Genomic DNA, 21212 nt, shown 5'->3' with positions numbered 1-21212 from the left:
CCCCTTAAAATCTCCCCCATTTCTCTTCCCTCCCACACAGAACAGGGCTGGAAGGCGAGGGGCAAGACTTACATGTTTACACCTATAAGATTGATTTGTGGGAAGAGTGAAGGTGGGAGGCCAGTTCCAAGGACTGTGTGTTTGGCTTGAAGGAGAGTAGGAGGGGTTTAGGGCCAGGAAAAGTCTGCCTTAAAGTGTTGTAGCAGCCCTCAATTATCAGTGTGTTCAGGTGGAAGTATAGGGCGTCTCGTTCCAGCTGGGACACAGTACAGACCTCGCTCCCAGACTGACCATGATCACGTTCCTTCTGCTTGCCATCATCACTCTGCTCCTGGCCTGTGGGCTCTGCAGGAGAACCACCGAGGACCCCCGTCGAGCCATCCCCGGACCTTCGCCGCTGCCGGTCATCGGCAACCTAGCCGATCTCAGCCGCAAGGACCTGCATGTCCACCTCGGTGAGCTGGCCAAGGCCTTCGGAGCAATCTACAGACTCCGGATGTGGAGGCAAGGTGGGCAAAGGCTGTGAGTCTTGCGGATGGAGGTAGGGTGGGGAGCCGTGACCCACGACGGTGCAGGGGTACAGAGGGTTGACTGAGGTGTGGGTGCTGAGTGAACCTCTCTCCCAACCCAATTCTCTCTTGTAAATTATTCCCATTGTTAGGAGAAACCAGAACTAGGGGACATAGCCTCAAGATCCGGGGAGTAGATTTAGGACGGAGATTGGAGGGTGGAAAATCTCTGGAATTTGCTGCCCATTGAAGCAGTGGAGATGACCTCAGTAAATATATTTAAGACAAGGTTGGATAGATTTTTACATTGTTGGGGAATTAAGGGATATGGGGAACAGGCAAATCGGTGGAGATGAGCCAATCATCTGATCAACCATGATCTCATTGAACGGCAGAACAGACTCAACGGACCAAATGGCTAACTCCTGCTCCTATTTCTTATGTTCTTATATTACCCTCCAGAACCCATCTCACGGGACTCTCAGCCCCTCAGGATCCTGCACCCCGCCCCATGAAACCCAGCGTCATCCCCTTTCCCCAAATCAGGGAAGGCGGGGGCACAGATTTACGTAACTTTTTCCAAGCACAAGCAGGGCTTCTGGGGAACTAGCCAGGAAGGTGCGTGCAAAGACTTCACGCGACGATTCTGGCATGGAGGGAAGCCATTTGGCCCACTGAGTCCCTGCCAGCTCCTGGTATGGCAACCACTGAATCAGACCACGGTTACATCCACGAGAAGAGCTTGGATGGGGGGGGGGGGGGGGGCTGCCTATTTCCAAAGCAAAGTGCCAGTCCAAGGAGTTGGCAATCCCTGACCTTTAACAGTCGCTGCCCGAATGCCTCCCATGTAACGAATTTCGGGAAGAGACGAGTTTGGTGAGAGAGAACGGGAATTTTATGTGTACATTAGGTGAGAGGAAGGCTGAGACCACCCGCGAACAGCACCTCATATTCCGTCTGGGCACCCTCCAACCAGAGGGCATTAACATCAACTTCTCTGGTTTCCATGAACCGCTCCACCACCCATCTCTTTCTTTATCTCTCTGTCTTTGTTCCTCCAGCTTTGCATTCACAGAGCTACCCCACACCCCCACCCCGATCAATTCTCAGCTTTCCTCTCCTGCTCCATGTACACCTAGGGTCTCTGCTGCTGGCCTGTGCTCCTCCTTCCCTCCTCCCCTGTCCCCTCCCTTCTATCCCACTCCTCCTTCCCTCCACCCCCTGCTCCTCCTTCCCTCCTCCCCCTGCCCTCCCTCCTTCCTACCCCACTCCTCCTTCTCTCTTCCCCTGCTCCTCCTTCCCTCCTACCCTGCTCCTCCTTCCCTCCTACCCCGCTCCTCCTTCCCTCCTCCCCCGCTCCTCCTTTCCTCTACCCCGCCTCTCCTTCCCTCCAACCATGCCCCTCCTTCCCTCCACCCCCTGCTCCTCCTTCCCTCCTCCCCCTGCCCTCCCTCCTTCCTACCCCACTCCTCCTTCTCTCTTCCCCTGCTCCTCCTTCCCTCCTACCCTGCTCCTCCTACCCCGCTCCTCCTTCCCTCCTCCCCCGCTCCTCCTTTCCTCTACCCCGCCTCTCCTTCCCTCCAACCATGCCTCTCCTTCCCTCCACCCCCACCCCTCCTTCCCTCCACCCCCTGCCCCTCCATCCTTGGCCCCTCATTCCCTCCATCTCCTGCCCCTCCTTCTTTCACCCCAACTCACCTTCTCTTCAAACCCCTGCTTTGCTTTCCCTCCTCCCCTGCCCCTTCCTCCCCCTCCCTGCCCCTCCTTCCCTCCCCTGCCCTTTCCACCCTCCTCCCCCTGCCCTTTCTTCTTTCCTTCCCTCCTGCCCCTCCCTCCCTCCTAGGTCGCTCCTCCTTCCCTCCTACCCCACTCCTCCTTCCCACCTCCCCTGCCCCTCCTTCTCTCCAACCCCACCCCTCCTTCCCTCCAGCCCCTGCCCCTCCATCCCTGGCCCCTCATTCCCTCTGCTCTTCCTTCTCTCACCCCAACCCTCCTTCTCTTCAACATCCTGCTCTGCTTTCCCTCCTCCCCCTGCCCCTTCCTCCTCCCTCCCTGCCCCTCCTTCCCTCCCTCTGTCCCTCCTTCCCTCCCCGCCCCTTCCTCCCTCCTCCCCCTGGCCCATATATATAATGTACATTATACATGCTGTACTTCACCCTGTGTCCGCTGTAAGGAAAACACTTGTCATGAGCGTTGGCTGGTGCCCCTAACAATAGGGGAAAGAAGATGAAGAGAGTCTCTTCAGAGACACAGAGGGTCCGTGGATTTGCCTCCGGCGCTCCCGCAGCCTCTGCAGCCGCTCAGACTCCTGTCCGATCCGTCTGCAACCCGAGATCCAGATCCAAACCTACACCATCAGGAAGCCTTCAGCGCCCGAGGCCCTTCGGGAGCCCTGCTTGCCCTGGGTGCCCTCTCAAATGCCGGTTCCCCTGAGCCAGTCTCCCAGCAGCCCGCAGCCTGCCGTGGTTCCTTCAACTGCAAGTCGCCAGCTGCCCACGACCTGTATGGGCTCTTCAGCTGCTGAGCCCTTCGCTGTGGTCACCTTCCCTGTAGGGATGTTTCCTATGCTCAACCGAGGGTGTTCTCCCCATTTCTGGTGCCCTGTGCTGGTCGACACTGGTCTGCAAACCCCTAGTGGTTCGCACCCAGCACAGATGCTGCAGTCTTGGGCGCAGACCTCCGCGGTTGTAGGATTAAAAAGGACACAGTCAGCCATTTAAAGCCTGTACAGAGGAGTCGGCATGAGAACTCAGCAGTAGGATCCTGCAGAGCAGTGCTGTGTCTTCACACTCTGCTCTCCCAGGTCCACACGAGTGGCAGTGCTCCCTCATTTTCCTGACTGGGATAACTATGGGAACATGACAGATATATCCAGCAGGGAAACATGCTCTCTTTTTTGGTCTCTTTCCCAAGCACCAGCCAGAATGGGTGAGATTGCAATGACTCCAGAAGCCCTTCTCCATCGTCTTCTCAAGGGCCATTACCGTTGGCTCTAATCCAATCCAAAGAGGTCAAGTGTGGGCTGAGGCGGGTCTAGTCTTTCCTAGGCTATCGTGTACCTTCTGATTTGGATAACGTTCTTCCCAAACTTTAGATGTCATTGTCCTGAGCAGTGTGGAAATGATCAAAGAAGCTCTGGTGAAGAGACCGGCTGAGTTTGCGGGACGCCCGCAGTCGTTCGTAGGTATGTCCACCCCGCCGGAGAATCTCAGGCCAAGCTTGGTGGGGCAGCAGGGAATGGTTTTGATTGGAGGTTGACTCCCACCAACCCGCAGATGGGTGGCACGCTTAGTGCAGCGGTTAGCGCCAGTCTCTCACCCATCCCGGCATCCTGGATTTGAATCTGGTGTTGCCTGTGAGGAGTGTGTGTGTTCCCCCCACCCCCCCCGCCCCCGGGTCTGCGTGGGTTTCCTCTGATCACCTCCCACTGTTTAAAATGTGCCGGGGTAAAGGTTCCATTATTGTCGTGCAATACTACATTTAGAATCCAACCTACATTCAGAGCCTCAATCGGGTGTAATTGGGCATCACATACTCGTGGGCCGGAAAGGCTTCTAACCCCGCTGCACGTCTAAAAAATGTATGTGCACGCCACTTTCTTCTACAATTTAGTCATCCACATGTCCAAGGTCAAACAATCTTGTTTTTATGCGGATGGGTGAGATTGCAATGACTCCAGAAGCCCTTCTCCATCGTCTTCTCAAGGGCCATTACCGTTGGCTCTAATCCAATCCAAAGAGGTCAAGTGTGGGCTGATAATAAATGTTGTAATAAATGCTTCATTAATTCATATGTTCTGGTCATGTCAGAATTTTGAGAAATATGGATTGAAATATTTCAAACTTAACTTAAAGTTAAGTTTAAACCTTTATTTGGTATTGTTGGAGAGAGTGGCATAACTTTAACAGCATCTGATTTACACGTATTCGCTTTTATTTCTCTTACGGCTAGGCGGGCAATGTTGCTGGGATGGAGGGACGTTAGTTACCCCACATACTCACGCTCAGGTTTAACCTTAAAGATTAGATGCTCAATTTCCGATTTGAGTTCAAATTTTAAAGCACGGTGGGGATCTTTTCTGTCATAATCTTCGATTTGTCATGAAGGTAGAAATGTTGACTCAGGAGGTAATTTATCACTCCGATAAGAATTCTTTTTTTTTGGCCAAACAGCTTCATTCTTGGTCGTGGGTTTAGATCTTTTTTCATAATAAAATATCATTTCAATGTTTGATTAAAATGTGGGCAATCTTGGATGAAATGATATAATTTAAGAGTATGGAATTTTAACATATATACTTTGCATTTTTTGATGTGAAATTTCAATGTTAATAAAAATATTGAAAAAGAAAAGAAAAATTTTATTAGTCCGCGCCCAATACTGTGTCTCAAGTCTCAGCCGCCAGTCTCCCTCCCCCTCTCTCTCCTCCTTGCGGCCGAACTCCCACCCTGCGCTCATCCCATCCTGTGCGTCGGTGAGTGAACTTGCTCGGCTCTCCTTCCCCAGTCACTTCGGGCACCAGTCAAAGCAGTGATCGAGGCTGCTCAAGAAAGCAGCCTCTATCGCTCAAGGATCCCCACCACCCAGGCCAGGCCCTCTTCACTCTGCTACCATCGGGAAGGAGATACGGGCACCTGAAGCTCAAGGAGAGCTTCTTCCCCTCCGTCATCAACTTTCTGAATGGATAGTGAACCACAGACAAGACCCCATTCTCTCTCCTTTTGCACTAATTTATTTATTTTTAAAAATGCAATTTATAGCCATTTTTGCACTCTTAATGCCACCACAATGCCAAGGATTTTGTGACACGTGTCATGAGAATAAATTCTAATTCTTACACTTAAGTTCATTATCAGAATACATACATGATATTCACATACAACCCTGAGATTCTTTTTATTGCTTCAATTCCGGTCTTTAAATCTTTCAGGAATAATTGAGAGGCAGCACGAATAGCATGACGTTACTTCCATGCCAGTGACTGAGGTTCGAATCCCATGCTGGTGCTTAAGGAGTTTGTATGTTCTCCCTGCGTCTGTGTGGGTTTCCTCTGGGTGCTCCGGTTTCCTCCCATCCTCCAAAATGCAAGTAAATTTGGATGTGATTGAGGGGCACGGGTTTAAAAGGCCAGAATTGGCTTCTACCAGGTGGTAAGTGATAAGTTAAAACTTAATTTTGGAGCCGCAAACCTGAAATAAAAGCTGAAAATGCTGGGAAGGGGAGGTGCAGCGTGTGGGGAGAGGCACCGAGTTTTAACGCTCCCTGCTGCCTCCTTTCCACAGGGAGGCATGTCTGGGTGGGATCAAAGTAGGTGAGAAGGTGGGAAGCAAAGCAGGTCAATGGGTGAACGTGTTTGCAGACATACGAGAACTGCAGATACTGGAATGTGGAACAAAAAATGTACAGCGCTGGAAGAATGCAGCATCTGCATCCAGTAAAACCCCTGTTATCCGGAATTCAGCGACCAGGAGCGTCGAGTGAAAAATTGCGGAAAATAAATTCCTCGTATACTTGTGTAATAGGTGAGTTTTGGGGACCAATTTTCTGGGTCAAATTTGCGGGAAAGGTCAACTATTACACAGATACTACTTTTGACCACGGTAAGTGCCTGTGTCCTTTAAGACGTCAGGAGCTTGGATGGCCGGGACTGGATAGCAAGTTCACGTTCAAGGTGTCAGGGTCTCTGGTGGGCGGGTGGCTGAGGTGAGGGTCCATGGCTAAAGTGTCAGGAGCTCGGATGGGCAGGCGGACAAGCCGAGGGTCCGTGACCGGCGTGTCGGGATCTCAAATGGGTGGGGGGGGGGCACATGAGGGTTGCGGCCAGGATGTCTGGAGCTCGGATGGGTGGGTGGACAAGACGAGGGTCCGTGACCTGGGTGTCGGGAGTTCTGGTGGGTGGGCGGCCACGGGAGATCCGTGGCCAGGGAGTTGGGATCTCATATGGGCGGGCAGCCGGGGCCAAAAAAAGGAAAGGGGGGGGGGGTGTTGACTCTTACACGGGTCACACAGAAAACACGCTTGCTTTTTGGGCCAAAAAATGAGGGGGGGGGGGGTCGTGTGGTTGACTATTATATGAGTATATATGGTTAGGTAAAAAAATACGGGTTTAAAATTGGCGCTCGTTCCTGTTGGTTCACCAATCACGCAACACGCAATCTCAAGCAAATGGAAAATACACTTATCCGACATCTACCAATCCCCATAGGTGCAGATACCAGGGGTTTTAAGGTATAAATTTAGATATACAATATGGTAACAAGCCCTTCTGGCCCATGAGCCTGTGCCACAAAAATACCCCAATTAACCTACAAACCCCGTACACTTTCAAGTGGTGGGAGAAAACTGGAGCACCTGGAGAAAACCCACGCAGGTCTTAGGGAGAATGTACACACTCCTTACAGCGCTGGGTTTGAAACTGGGTTTCTGGTGCTGTAACAGCGTTGCTCTAACTCGCCATCAGGGCTAAGAGGGGAGAGAACCGGTAAAAAGAGGAAGGGGAAGGGGCCAGACAGTGGAAGATGATGGACAGATGGTATCAGGTGGGGGAGGGCAGCGGCGGATGGGCGGGAGGGAACAGCTGATGATAAGTGGGAATAAAGGCTGTCAGATATGCTCTGATTCCATATTGTATAATAGGAAGGGTCTGACTATGCCTTTGATCCAGTAAGGCAGTGAATGGGCAATCTAGCAAGTCCTGGTTCCCTCTTCGATCCCACCCATCCCTCCTCACCGACAGAATCAGGTTTGCACTGATTAAGTTTCAAGTGGAGTTTCTCTGGTGGTGTAATCACAAATTAGACTGTGGTTTGAGATGACATTGGACAGGACCACATCCAATCCCAGTACCTGGGTCCTAGTGGATTAAGTCACCTCTGTCATCCACAGGAGACTTCATATCCCTGGGAGGGAAGGACCTGTCCCTGGGAGACTACACCCACACTTGGAAGATCCAAAAGAAGACGGCACACACCGCGATGCAATGGATTCGGACCTCGGTCCTTGAGCCAGTGGTGACGCGTGAGGCTGAAAAACTCTGCAAGGTTCAGCAGCAAATCCCATTCCCATTGAAGTTGGAGAGTCATGGCTCATCACAGTGTGTTTGTGTGGGTGTGTGTACATGCATATGTGTGTGTGTGTGTGCCTGTGTGTGTGGCCGTGAGGGTGTGTGTGCATATGCATGTGCCTATGTGTGTGGGGGTGACCATGGGTGCGCGCGCACCATGTCAGCACTGGGGATACTCACAGTGTGGCCAGGGTGTGTAGTTAGAGAGTCAGGGCAGGGGCTGATATCAGATTGGGCCAGAGAATACAGAGGATGGGAACAGGCCGCGCAGCCCATGTCCTTGGAACCGTACATGATGCAAGATTAAATTATATGCAGCTGCCTGCACATGCTCTACATCCCTCCCTTCATCTGTCTGGGCACAAGCCTCATATGGTGCTTTGACGTAAAAAGTTAGAGAGCCTTATAGAAAAGAAACAGGCCCTTCGACCCATCCTGTCCATGCTAACCAAGTGTTTTGGAGGATTTAAACCATGTTTTTTCTCCTGCAAGGTTGAGACTCAGCAGACATAAGCTAAATTCCACCATGGGGCCCAGAGGTGTAGTTATCTGACAAAAAGACATCTGTGTACCAAGAACATTTAATCTCCCTGCTTGTTTTGATCACAGTCTTTCAGGCCTAACCTTGATGCAAAATAAGCCATTGCATTACCATTGTATTCAAAGTGATAAGCTGAAAGTTGTGTTATTCGATAGAAGCCTAGGCATGCTAGCTTGCTCGCTTATCTTTCTTGCTGTGCTGGGAATAGGTGCTTGGGTAAGCAGTTTTTGGGTAATATAAGCCATGGTCCCGCTGTTGAAGTTTGAGACTCTCCAAGAGGTGGCAACATCCCTCAGCAAGAAGAAGAACTTCTAGAGTCCAGCCAATGTCCCGGTCGGGGGAGGTGGAGAAGCTGCTACCGGCGCCCCGGCAACCTACTACAAGTGTGTGGCCATTGCCTTGCCTCGGCAGTTGGGACCAGTCCAGGCGTTGATAAGTATAATGGAAGGGCTTGCATATTGTAGTTTGATATCAGCTTTTGAATTTGTAATAAACATTTGTATAAACTGAAGTGCTCTCGGCATGTGTGTCTATTTTCTTTCGATAGCTCAAACACTGTGACCAATCTAAAACGAACAAAGTGAGAGGTACACAGATGTCTTTTTGTCAGATAACTGCATCTCAGGGCCCCATGGTGGAATTTAGCTTATGTCTGCTGAGTCTCAAGCAGGTTACTGATTCTCAGCCTTGCAGGAGCAAAAACATGGTTGAAATCTTCCAATACACCAAGTTGTCTACCTCAGCTAGTCTAACTTGCCTGTTTTTGGCCCATATCCCTCCCTCAAAGACCTTTCTAACCATTAGTGTGAAAAAGATGTGGAAGTTGTGGAGAGGGTGCAGAGAAGATTCATCAGGATATTAGCGACTAAACTCCTTGCCTCTCTCGCCAACATATTTCCACACCTTGATGAAGGGTTCAAGCCTGAAAGGTCAGTTATGTAGAACATAGAACACTGAGCATAGAACAAAGCAGCACATTACAGGCCCATCAGCCCTCAATGTTGTGCCAACCCATATATTCCTTAAAAAAAAGTTCTAAACCCTCTCTACTCCATAACCCTCTATTTTCCTTTCATCCATGTGCCCGTCTCAAGGTCTCTTAAATGCCGTCAATGTTTCAGCCTCCACCACCATCCCTGGCAAGGCAATCCAGGCACCCACAACTCTCTGTGTAAAGAACATCCCTGAAACCTCCTTAAACTTTCTTCCTTTTACTTTGTACAATGTCTCCTGGTGTTTGTGCTACCCTCCCGCTCTGGGAAAAAGGTGCCGATGGTCCACCTTATCTATACCCTAGGAGAATCTTGTAGACCTCTATTAAGATTGACTTTGACAACAGCATTATCATCCAAATTGTCATTGGAGGTGATAAACAACAATCAGGCCAAGTCATTGGGTGTATTTGAGGCAGAGATTTGCAGGTATCTGGATAGTCGGGGTATCATGGGGAGAAGGCAGGGGAGTGGGGTTGAGTGGGAGAATGGACCAGCTCATGATGGAGTGGAAGAGTGGACTCAATGGGCTGAATGTCCAACTACATCTGCTCCTCTATCCTATGGGTCCCATCTAACTACGATTGTGTGCTGTGGGTGCTGTGAGTGTTTTGGGTATAGTCAGGAGCTCGTTCTCGGGTTGGGTTTGCGTGTGAACTAAGTGAGAGCATTCCTTTAATCAACCGTATCTCATTGACATCGGCAGGTTTTCCAGAGCATGGGAGGACTTCCTGTGGACCCCAGCAAGGATTTCTCCATGTCCACCTGCAAAATTATCTGCTCCCTGATCTTTAGTAAGGAAGTGAGTATCAATAAGCATCCAGGTTATGAATTTTTGTGCTAGTTTGCATTCTCTCGGCCCTTCTCTATGACCAGTGTTACAAGAAAAAATAGACAACCAGAAAGTGTTTAATTTAAAAACATTAATTTTATTTCTTGCTCTTAAGCTACAGTCTTAACTCTTAAACTATCCTGAACACTAAATCAATTCTCATCTATGCACAGGTGTCTAGTGTATATGTGTGATAGTCCAGGCCAAAATCTAGAAAGTTACTTCAAATTCAGCGTAGAAGTGTAGGCCTTTGGAATTTGATGCCCAGAATTAATGTTGAACTGATGGGAAGACTGGAATTGTGGCTACTACAGACTCACGAATACTTCTTGTGTTGCCTTTGAAGAAATGTCCATCCACATGAGCTGTGGTCACTACATTCCTGGTCCTTTTGTAGGCCAGACTCGAACTTCCAAGACCCTGGCACTGGTCTCTCCAAGTAACTTCACTGCGAGTCTCACTTAAAACGAAGCCATCTCTCCAAGTGACCTCCACTGTTAGTCACAATCAAAATGAAGCCCTTTGCTTCCCAAAAAGACCCCCCAGCACAGGTCAATCCCCCGAAAAGGCCCAGTCATTCACAGAATGAATTTCACAGAATGGCTGGTCACAAGAGGTGCTGCAAAGAGCTGTTTTCTCTCCAGCCGTCAGAATGGCTCTCCCCTTTGTAAAATCAGTGTCTTTGCAAATGTATTGAATCTGGAACAGACTGTGACAGACCTTCCCTCAGTTCTTCCAACGTATCGAATTATCGCTGGGCTGTGACTTGTATTGTTCTTGAGTTAAATGTTAATTGTGACCATTCAGTCCCTCCTGTCTATACTATCCCTTACAGAGATAATACCATTTTACTAAAACGGGAGTTCGTTATACCAGCCCAATTCATCCTACCAATCCGGCTGGGTCTGTCTACTTTCCTGTTGTTTTCTGCATCCTGCGATTTCTTTGAATCTCCTGAGCTCAGCCCTGAACATCTGGGCTGCAGAATTCCAAAGGTTTATTGTCCCAGGTCCAGCATGGCCGGATTCTCAGCTTGAACAGGTGGGATCAGTCTGCAGGCTTCCTTGTTTCACTAGTAACACTGGACAACAATTTTTTTTCAAAAGATTTGCTTCCTGAAAAAGCATTTGGGGATTATGACAGACAACTTCAAGCTGAACAGCAAGATAATTTCAGATTTGCTGTATCATGTCGGAAGTCAGAGAGACATGACACTAACTTTTATTGAATTTAGCATCCTTGATTGCGTCAGCTCAACTGACCTAACAATATTTTTCCGCTGAATTTCGTTTGTACTCAGCGTTTGGTGTCAAGGTCCATCAATAGTCGGCCCTGATACCTCTTTTCCATGGTCAATCTCTGCCTTAAATACACCCGATAACCCGGCCTCCACAACTGCCTGTGGCAACAAATTCCACCGATTCACCGCCCCCTGGATGAAGGAATTCCTCCGCTTCTTTGTTCTGAGCAGATGCCCTTCAATCCTGAAATTGTCATAGACTCTCCCACTGTGGGAAACAATCTTTCCTTATCTACTGGGAAGTGCGGCAAATCCTGTACACGACAAACCACATCAGAAAGATAATTAAATTTCTTCATTGGCCACAATTAAATTCAAACAACTCAAATTCTCAGCCCCAACAAAAACAAATCTCATTAACTCTTTAGTTACCTCACTTTCTTCAGTTAGCTTCACCACTTACATCACCTACGACTTGTGTGGACATATTACCTACTCAGGTGACTTTCTTCCCCCAGTCAGAGACCCTTCTGTGGATGGAGTGAAACATGGAAGTCTGCAGACGCCGTCATTGTAGTAAATACACAGAAATGCCGGAGGAAATTAGCCAGTCTTGCAGCGTCCAGAGGAGCTAAAGATATATTACTGACTGTTAAGTCCTTGTACTACTTGGGAAGCTTCTTAAATAACAGGTTCCTTGGAGTGCACTTGGCGGAGAATCTCACCTGGTCCATTAACATCAGCTCCAGGGCCAAGAAAGACCAGCAGCGCCTCTACTTCCTGTGAAAGCTGAGAAAAATCCATCTCCCACCCTCCACCCTCACTACATTCTACAAAGAAGGTATCGAGAGCATCCTGTGCAACTGCATCACCACCTGGTTTGGAAGCTGGTCCACCTCGGACCGCGAGACCCTGCAGAGGATGGTGAAGTCAGCAGAAAAGATCACCAGGGCCTCTCTTCCTACCATGAAGGAAGTTGGCAACTTGATGCAGGCAAAAGGCAAGGAACATGGTGAAGGTGTCCACACCCCTCCCACGTACACTGTTCTCCCTTCTGCCATCTGGTATGAGGTACCTTAGCACTCGGGCCCACAAGTCCAGATTGGGCAACAACTTTTCTCCCCACAAATCATCAGGCTCCTGAACTCCCAGAGCATTTGAGGAAAGTATATCGTGGACTTTTATTGTATATGTCTTTAATGACTTAACTTTTTAATGTGTTGGTCTTCTATTCTAACTTATATTTATGTAAATATGCTCCATTGTCCTGGAGAAACGCTACCTCGTGTTTACCGTACGGGCATGGTATGAACGATAAATAAAAGTGACTTGACAATATAATAGGGGAAGATTCCCTCATAAAGAGACCACCACTGCAGACCCCCCTCAGCTCTGGGCGACAAAACGGAACGCCGGGGCGTGTCTGGGGACGGAAGATGAGGGCTCTGAACACCAGCTGAGCTCCATTGACAGATCCAGAGAGAAGGGCCAATGGGCTCAAAGAGAGGGGTCAAAGATCGATGGATTCACCCCAGGGGTTCCACATGGGGGATCAGGGCTGAGGGCATGGAGATTGGTTGCTGAACCATGATCCGCGCAGATCTGTCACAGTGCTTTGTCATTGGTTCCAGTATGAGAGAAGCGACCCGGAACTGCAGGAGATCCACGACTGCCTGTTGAGGCTGAACGCCCTCTGGGGATCCCCTGCCATCAACCTTCTCAACATGTGGCCTGTGCTACAGGTGAGTAAGGGAAGGGCTCCCTCTCACCCTGCGTCTCTCCCCGGGGATCTGGGTGGACACGTGGGCAATGCTTTACAGTTCAGTTGGTCCCCTTGGCCGGGAATGGGGGGTGGAAATGAGGGGTGGTGAACCAGGCAATAATCAATAGAACCGAAGGGCGGCAGGGCAGGTGAATGGGATGGTAGGATGATTTGGGTGAAAAGGGAAGCACGATGGTGGACTGAATTGGTGGTGTGTAACGCAGTGACATGGTACAGTCAATCTGCACCCCAGGCAGACTCTGTGACTGACAGCTACAGCTGTTACATCTGTCAGATTAATCCAGGCAACACAGCTCTGGATGGGTTAAATGACCACTGTCACTGAAAGGGCATTTAACCCCCTGACTGCCTGTCACTGGGAGGGCATTTAACCCCTGACTGTCTGTCACTGGGAGGGGGTTTAACCCCTGATTGCCTGTCACTGGGAGGGCATTTAACCTCTGACTGTCTGTCACCTGGAGGGGGTTTAACCCCTGACTGCCTGTCATTTGAGGGTCTCATCTCCTGTCTTTTCCATTCTTTTCCCTGTAGTACTTCCCCAATCCTGCATTTAGGGAACTTCGAAAGGCTATTCTGCAGAGAGACTCCTTCATCCAAAAGCACGTTCAAAACCATAAGGTGAGTCTGTCAGCTCGGACCCCACCTCTCGCCCGGTGCCACATAGGACAGTGATGGATTTTTACCGTTGCAAAATAAAGGACACTGTTTGACCTGCTGAGTTTCTCCAGTGCTGTGTGTTTAATGTCAACCACAGTGTCTAATCTGAAGTCAGAAATCCACCAGGGTAGCAGCTATTCCTGAACCTGGTGGTACAAGTCTTGTCACACTGACCGCGTCTGTGACACTGAAGCCACCACGTGTTTTTGTCCATCAGAGTTCTGATGGTGGGAGCGCGTCAGTTTCTCTGATAAGGTCCGTGATCTGTGTTCCAGGCGACATTTCAGAAGGGGGTTGTTCGGGATATCACTGACATGGTAATGAAGTCCTTTTGGAATCAGGAAGACACCTCCCCAGAAACCAGGGAGTTTACGGAGGAGCACGCGCACATGGTGCTCGTGGACCTGTTCATCGGAGGGATCGAAACCACGTCAACCACTCTCAGCTGGGCTATTGCGCATTTGGTTCAGTGGCCAGAGGTGAGTGGCAGACCACATCCTTCACCGGACCTACCGACCCATGGCACTGCCATCCCGGAGGCCGTCGATGGTTCAGGGATGAGTGCCAGGTTGGTCTCAGTGTCCTTGGCGAGTGGGCGGGTGGGAAATTGGGAGAATTCCCTGGGAGTGGGTGAGGTGGGGTGGGGGGGGAAATTCTCCCAGATTTTCCCAGGCTCTCTTCCATGCATGCCTGTATCTCCTATTCGTGTTGCTCCTCCCTCCCCAGTCCTTGTGGTCTGTTTCCCCTCACCCCCACCATCTGTCCTTTCCACCTACTCCTTCCCTCTCTCTCAACCTTCTCTCTCTCTCTCTCTTCCTCTGTCCTCTCTCCTTCTCCCTCTCCCCCTCTCTTTTTCTCTTCCTCCCTCTCTCATTATCTCCCCCCTCTCTCCCACTCTCTCTTTCTCTCTCTCTCTCTCCCCTCTGTCCTCTTACTTTCCTCTCTCTCTCTTTCTCCCTCCCTCTCTCCTCTGCTATTTTCTCTCTCTTCTCTCTCTCCCTCCTCTCCCTTTCCTCTCTTTCTTTTCCTTTCTCTCTCCTCCTCTCTCTCACTCCCTCAATCTTAGCTCTCAGCACTCCAACACATTCACAGGGCCTCACCTTTTGCTGCCCTCAGATTCAGGACCGTGTTTACTGGGAGCTGTGTTCCATAGTGGGTGAGGATCGCTACGCATCGTATGCGGACCACGCGAACCTTCCCTTCCTTGCAGCCACCATTGCAGAGGTCCTGCGCCTGAACCCTGTCGTACCTCTGTCGTTGCCGCATCGAACGACCTGTGACACCAGGTAGAAACTCAGATCGGAAACCCCTCTCCAATCAACTGCCCGTCATCCTGGGGTTTACGGTCCTGTGGAGAGCGTCCTGGCTCTGTGGAGAGTGTCACAGTCTTGGGGAGAGTGTTCTAGTCATGGAGAGTATGTCCCATAAGACATAGGGGTAGAAATAGGCTATTCAGCCCATCAAGCTGCCATGTCATTTAATCATGAGCTGATCCATTTCCTCCACTCAGCCCCACTGGCCGGCCTTCTCCCCATAACCTTTGATGCCCTGGCTAATCAAGAACCTATCAATCTCTGCCTTAAATTCACCCACTGACCTCCACAGCTGCCCGTGGCAACACATTCTATAGATTCACCACCCTCTGCCTGAAGAAATTCCTCCGCATCTCTGTTCTAAGTGGATACCCTTCAATCCTGAAGTTGTGCTCTCCCACCATGGGAAACAACCTTTCTCCATCTACTCTGTCCAAAATGTTTCAATGAGATCCCCACTCATTCTCCTAAATTCCAATTAATACAGGCCAAGAGACATCAAATGTTCCTCTCCCAGTTCTGTGGAGAGAGTCCCCATTCCAAGCAGAGTGTCCCGGCCCTGGGGAGAGTGTCCCAGCTCTGGGGAGAGTGTCCCATCCCTGGGGAGAGTGTCCCGTCCATGGGGAGGGTGTCCCAGCCCTGGGGAAATTGTCTGTGTCCTAGGCAGGGGGTCCCAGCCATGGGGAGAGTGTCCATGTCCTGGGGAGGGTGTCCCAAACCTGGAGAGAATGTCCTGATCTTGGTGAGAGGACCTGAGCCATGGGGAGAGTGTTGTGGTCCCGGGGAGTGTGTCCCAACCCTGGGAAGAGTGTCCCAGCTCTGGGGAGAGTGTCCCATCCCTGGGGAGAGTGTCCTGTCCATGGGGAGGGTGTCCCAGCCCTGGGGAGATTGTCTGTGTCCTAGGCAGAGGGTCCCAGCCATGGGGAGAGTGTCCATGTCCTGGGGAGGGTGTCTCAAACCTGGAGAGAATGTCCTGATCCTGGTGAGAGGACCTGAGCCATGGGGAGAGTGTTGTGGTCCCGGGGAGTGTGTCCCAACCCTGGGAAGAGTGTCCCAGCTCTGGGGAGAGTGTCCCATCCCTGGGGAGAGTGTCCCTGCCATGGGGAGGGTGTCCCAGCCATGGGGAGGGTGCCTCGGCCAAAGAGAGAGTGTCCTGGCCCCGGGGAAAATGTCTGTGTCTTGGGCAGAGAGTCCCAGCCCCAGGGACTGTGTCTGTGTCCTGGGGAGAGTGTCCCAACCTCGGGGAGAGTGTCCGTATCCTGGAGAGAGTGTCCAACCCTGGTGAGAGGACCACAGCCATGGGGAGAGTGTTGTGGTCCCAGGGAGAGTGCCCCAGCCCTGGGAGAGTGTCTGTGTTCTGGGAAGAGTGTCCTGATCCCGGTGAGAGAGTCCTGGCCTTGGGAAGAGTCTCCCAGAGCAGCAACAAGCAGTCCGTCAGATTGATGATTCTCTGGATGAACAATTGGGCAAGTGCTTTTGGAGCCGACTCTATCCCAAACCTCGGAACCCAGAGAGCTTGTTAGATGCAGGACACAATCGTCTTGGAGAAACTCAGCAGGTCACGCAACATCCATAGGAAATGAAGGTTAGCCAACATTTCAGGCCTGAGTCCTTCAGCGGGATGCATAATTCAGAATTTAGAGCAGCCATATTTTCGGGTATGCCCCCCACAACCCCAGGCCTTTGTTTATGGCCCCGTGAAGCAGTCAAGTTTTTTCTGTACTTCTATCCTACTGACTGTACAACGTGGTACAGACCATTTCGGCTCACGAGTCCGTGGCGCCCAATTTACACCCAATTAGCCATCACCTCCTCATATGTGTTAAGTGGTGGGAGGAAACTGGAGCTCCCGAGGAAAACCTACACAGACCCGGTGGGGGGGGGGGGGATCGTACAAACTCCTTAGACAACGTGAGATTTGAACCCTGGTCCCAATTGCTGGCGCTGTAAAGGTGTTACCTGCATGTGACATGAGGTGAAAAGAAAACAAGGCTTCTATTTACATGTGATCTGGTCCCAACCCCCACCAGAGGGGCTGTAGAGGCCCCACTGAGAATGACTGCTATAGATGTCCAGCACGGTAACAGGCCCTTCAGGTCCACAAGCCGCCCGAAGGCACCAATTAACTGACAAACCCCGCACGCTTTTGGAGGGTGGGAGGAAGGAAACTGGAGCGGCTGGAGGCAGGCTGTGGTGCGGGGAGAATGCACAAACTGCTTCCAGACCGCGCCAGATTCAAACCATGGCTGCCGGCGCTGGGATGGGAAGGGGAGGGGGTGGGGCGACGGATGTGCTGTTTGTCGACATTCTGATTGTGCGTTGAAGTGTGGCAGGTTATACCGTTCGAAAGGGCACAACCGTCATCACGAACCTGTACGCAGCCAATCGCGAGGAGATGAAATGGGAGAACCCAAGTCAGTTCAAACCAGGTAATTCACAGCCATATGCAATGGGTTGGGAGGGACCAGGTAGATCAACCCAGGTAATGATTAATAAATGATGGATTTCCACCCAAATAAAAAAGTTTATTCACAATAAAACTATACAAAGGAAAACTGTGCAAAGAGTTTTGACATCCTTGGGGTCACATCCATATGTTTCCATTGCTATACGTTGTTATATTTGTTCTCTCCACGCCCCATTTCCACCACTTGTGGCACCTTATCATTACTCCCCCCCTGCTGTTTGAGCGGCTTCCCCTCAGTCTCAGCCCCTCAGTGCCCAGTAATGGGAGGAACTCTAGACTGTGCTCCTTCCCCACAGTGCTCTTGCATTGGCCTCAGTGCGTCCCTTAGCACATACTCCTGCAGCCTGGAATGCACCCGTCAGTAGCATTCCCTCACCACCGTCTCTGTGCACCGAAAGACCAACAGGTTTCGGGCCGACCAAAGGGTGATGCCAATGGTCTTTCAGCGGTTCTGGACCCCTGTTTCTGCTTGTGTCCCCAGAGCAGCTGCTGCTGGGGATGAACAAGGGACAATGACCCAGTCTCAGCCATTCCACCGCCCACCAAAGGATCATCCCACTCGTATTGTAGGGAATGAGCGATCGTCATTGGATTGTGGCTGAACCAACCACTTTGGACGAGGTCCCAATCGGGTGAGAATGGACTCAGAGTTTCCTGACGGATAGCCGACCAGGAACTAAGATTGGGACATGGCACAAAACTTGGCAGGTCACACAGCATCCTCGGAAGCCATCAAACCATAGGAGCAGAAATTGGCCATTCACCCCATCCAGTCTGCCCTGCCATTCAATCATGAGCTGATCCATTTCCCCACTCAGCCCCAATGCCCGCCCATCTCCCCAGAACCTTTGATGCCCCTGTCTAATCTAGAACCTGTCAATCTCTGCCCTAAATACACTCAAAGCCTCCAAAACTTTTGTGGAAACAAATTCCATAGATTTACCACCCTCTTCAGGGTCGGCGCCAGAACGTATGTTAGAGGGGGGCATTAACGAGTTAGAGAGGGGCTCGTGGACTGGGAGGGGGTGGGGGGTGCTAACCAGGAGCTATCTGTTGACTGGGGCAGGGGGAACTAGCTGGGAGCTACCTGCCGATTGGGGTGGGTGGGGTGATAGGCAGGAGCTATCTGTCAACCAGGGAGAGGGGGTGATTGCCGGCTGTTACCTGTTGATCGGGGGGGGGGGGTTATAGCCGGCTGCTACCTTTCGATCAGGGGGGGCTGCCATCTGCCTGTCCGATGTGGCACATATCTTATAATTGCACTACTGATGCTTGATGCAGACTAGTAACGTGGCCGGAGTGGGTGGGGGGCGGGGAGCCACTAGTGTGCATCAACTTAGACACTACTGACGCGGGAGGGAGGGGGGTGGGTCTGACGGCCAGCGATGTCTGCGACTTTATGGGGAGGGAGGGTCATGGCACCTCGTTTGGGGGGCAATACCCGCAGATGTTCCCCTGGGTGCCGTCCCTGATCCTCCAGTTAAAGAAATTCTTCCGCATCTCTGTCAAAAGCGGACGCCTTTCAGTCCTGAAGTTGTGCCCCTTTGTCCTCGACTCTCCTACCAGGGGAAGCAACCTTTCTACTGTGGCACATTTAGCGGAACGCCATTATTGCACCAGTGATCGGGGCCGGGGTTTGAATCCTGTGCTGTCTGTAAGGAGTTTATACATGTCTGCGTGGGTTTCCTCCGGGTGCTCCGGTTTCCTCCAACCCTTCAAAATGATTGCAGGTTGATTGGGCAGCTCGGGCTTGTGGGCTGAATGGGCCTGCAACCATGCTGTGTTTAAATTTTAATTTAAAAAAAAATCAACTCTGTCCACGCCTTTCAGCATCCGAAATGTTTCAATGAGATCCCCATCTCACTCTCCTAAACTCCTTTGACTACAGGCCAAACACTCTTGATAAGGTAGCCCTCTCATTCCTGGAAATCCTTGTGAACTTCCTCTGAACTCTCTCCACTGTCAACACTTCCCTTTATAAGTGAGGAGCCCAGAATTGCTCACAATATTCAATGTTTCGAGTCGGAGCCCTCAGTTTTGGGGTTGAGCGATGAGGTAATAATTGGCCGAGCGTGTCAGCTGAGACTTGGATTGTTTTACCCCACAGAACGTTTCTTGGACATGTCCGATGCAGGGAAGACCACGCAGAACATTATTTCATTTGGAACCGGTGCCAGGACCTGCCTGGGTGAAGCAGTAGCCCGGACTGAACTCTTCATTTTCCTGGCGTACCTCCTGAGGGATTTTAAGTTCCTGCCATGGACGTCTGGCCCACTGCCAGATCTCCAAGGTGTGCCGGGATTTATGATGAAAGTCAAGCCCTACCAAGTCATCATTGCCCCCAGGGCGAATTGCAACCACCTCTGAAAACCTCGGGCTGGGTGGGGGGACAGGGAGAGACAGGAGGCAGAATCACACTTCCCCTCGCCTCGAGCTTTCCTTCCATCGGATTGAGTGCTTGCTCAGTGTATTAGTGCCCGAGGCAGTTCTCTGTCAGACAGGAGCTCAGGAACAGGGACAATGGATTAATAGTTCCATTCCATTCCATTGCATCTGCACCCAGGATGAGGACTTCCATGTCAGATCATCAGAGATGCCCCCCTTCAAACAACGTGGCTTTCCCTCTACCACCATCAACTCAGTGCTCACCCGCATGCCCTCCAGTACCCGCACATCTACCCTGGCCCCCATTCACAACAAGGTCAGGAATCCCCTTGTCCTCACCTACCACCCCAACATCCAACAGATCCTCCCCATCATTTCCACCACCTACTATGAGATCCCACCACTGGACACATATTCTCTCTTTCCCCACCTTCCATAAGGACCACTCCCTCCATGACTCCTCCCTCCCCACCAATCCTTTGGACCTACCCCTGTGACCGCAGGAGACGTTCCACTTGTGCCCACACCTCCTCTCTCAGCACCATTAGCACCCTCAAACAGTCCTTCCAAGTGAAGCAACATGTGAATCGGCAGGGGTCGTCTCATGTATCCGGTGCTCCCGCTATGGTCTCCTTTGCATCGATGAGACTGGGCGCAGACTGGAAGATTGCTTTGTTGAGCTCCTCAGCTCTGTCCGCCACAATAGCTTGCATCTCCCAGTGGCCACCTATTTCAAGCCCCTATTCCATTTCCTTGCCGATGTAACTGCTCATGATCTTGAGTACTGGCAGACTGAGACTGCCCATAAATTCATCTTCCAGCTGGGCGCCCTCCATCCAGATGGCATTAATATCAACTCCCCCCCCTCCCCTTTGCTAACCCCATCGTCTCTCCCTTCCCTGTCTCCTTTCGCAAAGACATGATAAATTCTCCATGAACACATCCAATTAACACCTTTTGTTGGTCTGGTTTCCTCACCCCTCTTGATTTGAATTTTGAGACTTTCTGATATATCCTGCCTTTCCTGAATTTTCCTTGAAGAAGGGCTCAGGCCCGAAATGTCAGCGATATATATATATATATATATATATATATATATAGACCCCTAAAAGGCTGGCTGAGTTCCTCCAGAATTTCGGTGCATTTACTACAGCCACAGCATCTGCAGCTGGTCGTGTTCTTCTCAACATGTCACTTAAAGCAAGGTTGACAGATCTGGGGCTTTTCTCTTTGGAGTGACCAAAGATGAGAGGTGACTCATTATAAGATTACGATAGGCTTATGCAGGGTGGACAGCCAGCACCTTTTCCCCACGGCGACAAAACAGTAGAAGTCCAGAAATCCAGGTCACCCAAGAATCCGGACTTTTCAAAAACTCTCAAACATTTAAAATTTCGGGCGCTTTTGTGTATGCACCACAGATATTCAGC

General features: G+C 50.8%; 1 protein-coding gene across 1 annotated transcript; it reads left to right on the top strand.

The window, feature by feature from the left end:
* Positions 1-292: 292 nt before the first annotated feature.
* cyp21a2 (cytochrome P450, family 21, subfamily A, polypeptide 2) lies at positions 293-19764 on the top strand. The gene is made up of 10 exons (XM_069915609.1): positions 293-509; positions 3604-3693; positions 7395-7612; positions 9812-9907; positions 12809-12919; positions 13492-13578; positions 13893-14096; positions 14734-14903; positions 17256-17359; positions 19505-19764. The coding sequence occupies exons 1-10, from the start codon at positions 293-295 to the stop codon at positions 19762-19764; spliced, it is 1557 nt and encodes a 518-aa protein (XP_069771710.1).
* The last annotated feature ends 1448 nt before the right edge of the window (positions 19765-21212 follow it).

This window comes from Narcine bancroftii, chromosome 2 (assembly GCF_036971445.1).
Source record: "Narcine bancroftii isolate sNarBan1 chromosome 2, sNarBan1.hap1, whole genome shotgun sequence".
NCBI classification, from domain to species: Eukaryota; Metazoa; Chordata; class Chondrichthyes; order Torpediniformes; family Narcinidae; genus Narcine; species Narcine bancroftii.
Note: the sequence above shows the minus strand (reverse complement) of the source record. Positions and strands in the feature narration are given on the sequence as shown.

What these genes read in the sequence shown, in the direction of transcription:
- cyp21a2 (XM_069915609.1), top strand. Translation starts at nt 293, where the DNA reads ATGATCACGTTCCTTCTGCTTGCCATCATCACTCTGCTCCTGGCCTGT. An exon ending in ACTCCGGATGTGGAGGCAAG is followed by an intron (nt 510 to 3,603) that starts GTGGGCAAAGGC and finishes CCCAAACTTTAG; the next exon opens with ATGTCATTGTCCTGAGCAGT. An exon ending in CGAACGACCTGTGACACCAG is followed by an intron (nt 14,904 to 17,255) that starts GTAGAAACTCAG and finishes TGTGCGTTGAAG; the next exon opens with TGTGGCAGGTTATACCGTTC.